This window comes from Alosa alosa, unplaced genomic scaffold, assembly GCF_017589495.1.
Source record: "Alosa alosa isolate M-15738 ecotype Scorff River unplaced genomic scaffold, AALO_Geno_1.1 AALO_1.0_unplaced_4, whole genome shotgun sequence".
Classification (NCBI taxonomy): Eukaryota; Metazoa; Chordata; class Actinopteri; order Clupeiformes; family Clupeidae; genus Alosa; species Alosa alosa.
The window spans coordinates 188,205-194,204 of NW_025962543.1; the positions used below are offsets into that span (position 1 = coordinate 188,205).

General features: G+C 20.3%; 1 protein-coding gene across 1 annotated transcript; it reads left to right on the plus strand.

Annotated features, from left to right (window-relative positions):
• The first annotated feature begins 1,711 nt into the window (after window positions 1-1,711).
• LOC125290329 (probable histone deacetylase 1-B) lies at window positions 1,712-2,629 on the plus strand. The gene is given in 1 exon segment (XM_048237160.1): window positions 1,712-2,629. A coding segment is annotated over 1 exon segment (918 nt).
• The last annotated feature ends 3,371 nt before the right edge of the window (window positions 2,630-6,000 follow it).

A 6,000-nucleotide genomic window follows, 5' to 3' on the forward strand; every position in this document is an offset into this window, starting at 1 on the left:
TTTTTCTAATCTATCTGCTGGTTGACTTGGCGTGTCTTTTATAGTTTGATCTATTCTTAATATAATCTTACATGCTTCAATTACTAATTCTATCATATTCCTTTTCATTATAGCTGGTTCTATTATTACATCCTATTCTACTACATTTCTTACTTCCTTTTTTATAACATCAATTCCATAATAAATATTTCCTTTTTTAATTTCTATCTATAATTTTTCTAATAATAAAGTAGCTTCACGTTCATTTAATCCATTCTTTCCTAAACATCATGGTATAAAAAAGAACGCATTGCCTATACTTTCTATTATTAATCCTTTTATATCTTCATATCCTAATCCATCTTTTGTTAATTCTATACCTATATTAGTTTCAAAACATCCTGCTCCTGGTAATACCTTAAAATCACCTTTGTATTTTATTGTATTATATAATAATGAAACAGAATCATTAAGAGATCTTTTAACTTCATCCAAAAATATATCTGATCCTCCTCCTCCACATAACATTAATGTAATCTATTGAGATTCCTATATATTATCATATCCATATATAAAATTGTATCTTGTATTAGATATTTCTCTTTCTTCAAATAATTTACATTTTCCAATATACTTCTATATATCTATCTAATCTATATTTCTTATTATAGGAACATCTAATAATCTTGAAATCATATTCATAGTATCCTAATTTACTCTACCTGCACAAAACATATTTTTCTATTGAAAATACTATGTAGCTAAATCTCCTATAGCTAAATTAGATAAAATAATATTAGCATTTGAATTTCCTAATTTATCTAATATACTATAAAATATATCCCATTCTGTATTAATAATACTTTTATAATCAGATGTTTTTATTTCTATCTCAGGATTAATCTATTGTCTAGCACTTATCTCTAATTCCATATTTAATAAAATAATTTTAGCATTTTCAAATTTCTTCTACATCATTTCAAATCCCGCATAACTAAATGTTTTTTTAAAAACTACTCCATTTACTAAAAATGAATCCTCTAATGAACTTGTTATACCTAAATTACTTTTAACTTTTATTATATTTAAATCTTTTATATCTAAATTATTTTTTATTAATTGTTGTACTATATCTAATACTAAATTTGCAAAATATTTTTTTTCAGTCTTTATTAATTTTGAATTTAAAGGTGTCATACAAATATCTTTATAAACTTCTTCTAAATTTTTGTTATATTTTATAGACATTTTATCTATTTTTTCTAATATAAATTTTTTAACTATATCTAAAGATTCTATTATTAATTCTATATTTCTATTATTTTCTGTATATTGAGTTAAATATTTCTTTATATTTTTTAATATTTCTACTGTTATTAATACTACAGAAGTTGTTCCATCTCCTATTTCATTATCCTAAGTTGATGATAAATCTACTATCATATTAACAACAGGATGCATAATATTTAAATTTTGTAATATATATGAACCATCATTTGATACTATTAATTTATTATCATCTTTATTTACTATTAATTTATCTAAACCTCTTGGTCCAAGTGTAGTGCATAAAATAGAACTTATATTTTCAAGTGCTTCTATATTATTTATTACATGAGAATTCTAACTTTTATTTATTTCATATATTGCATCTTCATCTAAAAAATGTACTGGAGTTTGTATATAACCTTCTTGTTTTTCATTCATTTTTTGTGTATTTATATATAAAATAATGAATAAAAAAGTAGCTTATTATTACCATGAAGACATAGGAAATTTTAATTTTGGTACATATCATCCTATGAAACCATTTAGATCAGTTATGTTACATTCACTAGTTTTGGCATATGAATTATAGGATTATATGACATTTTATAAACCTGATTCATTAAGTATAAAAGAAATGACAAAATTTCATGCAGAAGATTATATTCATTTTTTATCAGTAGTAGAAAATAGTAATAGAAATTTATATGCAAGATTAGCAAATAGATATAATATAGATTCAGATTGTCCTATATTTGATGGTATGTTAGATTATTGCGCTATAGCTAGTGGAGGAAGTGTAAGTGCAGCTAGAAAATTAAATTCTAAATTATATGATATAGTAATGAATTGAAGTGGGGGATTACATCATTCTAAAAGGGAAGAAGCAGCTGGATTTTGTTATGTTAATGATATAATTTTAGCTATATTAGAGTTATTAAAAGTACATAGAAAAGTATTATATATAGATATAGATGTTCATCATGGAGATGGAGTAGAAGAAGCATTTTATACTACTAATAGAGTATTTACATTATCATTTCATAAATATGGAAATTTCTTTCCAGGAACAGGACATATAGATGATATAGGAGTTGAATTAGGTCAAGGATATGCTGCTAATGTTCCATTAGAAGAAGGAATAACAGATGAAAATTATTAGTATATTTTTAAACCTGTAAGTAAAAAAATAATAGAAGGATATAAACCAGATGTTATAGTATTACAATGTGGAGCAGATTCATTGTCGGGTGATAGATTAGGTTGTTTTAATCTTAGTATAAATGGACATTGTGAAGCTGTAGAATATATTAAAAGTTTTGATATACCTTTATTAGTATTAGGAGGTGGAGGATATACAGTAAGAAATGTAGCTAGATGTTGAATAAAAGAAACAGCAGCTTTATTAGGTAAAGAAATAGATAATAATATACCAAAACATGAGTATATTTATTATTATAGTCCTGGATGTAAATTATATTATGAACCAAATAAGGAATTAGAAGATAAAAATAATAAATTAGAATTAGATAATATGATAATGAAAATTCATGAAAATGTTAAGAATATAGAAGGATTATATGTAAATGTAGATAGTTTATTAAATACTGAAGAAGATTTAGATGAATTAAATAAAAAATTTAAAGAAGAAAATGAGGAAGATATTAATCATGATAACAATTAAAGTTCTAAAATATTTTTAATTAATTTATTTTGTTCTATTATTAATTGTTCAGGGTTAAAAGAATAAATTTTATTATTAAGAATTTTTATAGAATTAAATAAAATATTTATTTTATTTAATTTATTATCAATATTTATTGTAGGAGATTTTAATTCATTTATTTTTTGAAAATTTATTTTTTTATAATTTTTTATTTCAATAATTAAATGTTTTGTTATTTTTATGGTTAAAGAAATATATTTATTATATAACTTTTTATATATCAATAGAGTATTTTTAGCAATAATTAATTCTTCTAATAATTTTACAGGATGAGTATTAGTTAATTTTATATTATTAATTAAACTATAAAAATTTAACATTTTTGTGCTTTTATATGTAGAATTAGAATATAGATGGAGATAAATTAGGTGCAATATTAAATTATGTAACAAAAAGTGAGTAGATAAGTGAATTAGGAAAGATGTATAATAAAATAGATGATAATTCAAAAGATAATAAGTTTAAGGGAATATTATATAATAAAGTAGAGGGTGAAGTATATAATAAGGAGAGATATAATAAACCAGAAGGAATTAGTAATTATATGTGGGATTTAGCATGAGAAAATAATATAGATAAAAGTAAATATATTCCTGTTTTTATAGATAAGGAATAGGATTTATTGATTAGAGGAAATATTTTAAAGGAAAATAAGGAAAAATTAAATAGATAGATAGGAAATATGTATGAGAAAATAAATAATATTATATAGAATATAAATATTAATATAAAAAATAAAGTTGAATAGATTAGGTAGAATAATACGAATATAAGGAAAAAATATTTAGATATAATAATAAGATTAGAATTATCTATATTATAGAATATATAGATTTTAAATAAGGAGAAGAAGATGCATATGACTATAAAGGAATTAAACAATAAGATAAATTCATCATGAATTAAGGAAATATAGTATGAAGAGATTAAAGGGGAAGATAATGAATTTATATTAGGATAGAATTATAAGGAATTAATGGATAAGAATTGTAAATTAATAGAAGAATAGGTTAATACAGTATTAAAAATAAGATAGGAAATAGATGAAATAAAATAGAAATTAAAAATAAATAAGGATTAATTATTTAATAATATATCTTTAATATTTTTTAAAATAAATTTAATTTTTTTAAAATTATTAATGGAGAAAATTATAAATTTTTTTTGATTTTTATATAAATCTGTTGTTATTTTATTATAATTTATTAATTTTTTATAATTTTCATTTAAAATAAGATTAATTTTTATTTTATAATCATCAAATTGAGTATTTAAATTTTTATATTTTGTTTTTAATATATTTAAATTTTTATTTAATTGATTATTTAGAAATATTTTTTCATTTAATTGATTATTAGTTTCTATTTCTAATTTATTTTTTATTGAAATTGTTAATTCATTTTCTAGAAGATTAGGATAGGAAATTATTTCAAAATTATATTGTTGTTTTTTCTCTAATAGAATTTCTTCAGTAGTTCAAAAATATTTTTTATATAGATTTGGATTTATATTATTTTCTTTAGCTTTAGGTGAATTTTCTATATTATCTAGATTTAATATTTCATTATTTAAGCTAATTAAATTTACATAACATCAAATAATATTATTTATTATTATTCTTTTTTCTATTTTTATTTGGATTAAATTTTTTGGAATTAGGGGGCCGGTAAATCATAATTGATTTATATTATTTAGAAGAAATTGATAATATTTTACTAATTTTTTATTAGTATCATTTTTCTATTCTATAATATTAGAAAAATTAATTTTTCATTGATTAAAATCATTTAATTTATTTTTATCTATAAGAGAAATAAGATCATCTAGCTTAGGAATCATTATATAACAAGATTTGATTTGTGTTAATTAATTATTTAAAACTTAAAAATAATTTATTTATTCTGAGTCTATAATTTTTCTAATGATAGATACATAATAAATTAATCCAGTATATATAAGATAAGGATCTTCTTCATTTTCGTTTAATAAGATTTGATAAGATGAAATATCGGAGTCAAAAGGTAAATCGTTTAATACACTTGCTATGTATTTATAATCTTTAAATAAGGTGTTAGAATTTTTTCATTGTGGATATGATAATTCTGGTAAAAATATGGTTTTAAAAAAATTACTTGCATTTGTACTTAATATATATGATCGACCACCTATAATAGTAGAGAAAATATCTGTTAATTCATTTTCAAGATTTAATATAAGTTGATTTTTAAGAATAATTGTTTTATGAGATATTTTTTGTATTAATTCTATCTACTTCATATGTTTTTTATATACATAAAAAGCATCATTTAATAAATCTATTATTTCTTCATTATCTGGAAGGGTTAAATTATATATAGATTGCTATCTTCTTAATTTTTGAATTTCTTCGTCAAATAAGTTTATATTGTTATTAATTCCTTGCTACAAAATACTATCGAATAAATATCTAATATTTTCTATTTGATCTGAATCATACATGAAAACTTGATTTCCTAGATGTCCAGATAATTTCATAATTCTAGATAAATAATTTTGTATTTTTTCTAATTCTGATATTACAAAGCATAATATTCATATATATTTAGAATTTGAATTACTATTTTCAAAATATTTTGTTGAGTTCTATTGAATAACATTAAAATATTTTCCGTATAGTTTTTCAACATCTTTACTATAATATTTTGAATCTATATTTGAATAATTTACTTTTAAATCTTTTATTGATTCCATTTCAATATTTTCATATTGTTCCTAATCATTTTCTTTTGTAAAATATTGAGTTACTCTGTTATTAGTTATTTTTTCTTTTAAATTTAGGTTATGTATATTAGGCATGCGTTGTTTAATATCTGATAATTTTTCTCTTACATTTATATTAGGTATATGTTCTCTAATACTTGATATTTTATTTACACACCTTTCTGTAACAGGATGATTTGTAATTCTATTATTTGGTGAGAAAGTTCCTAGTATAAAAAACATACTAACTACGAATAATAGAGATACTAGAACAAATTTAATAATTTTAA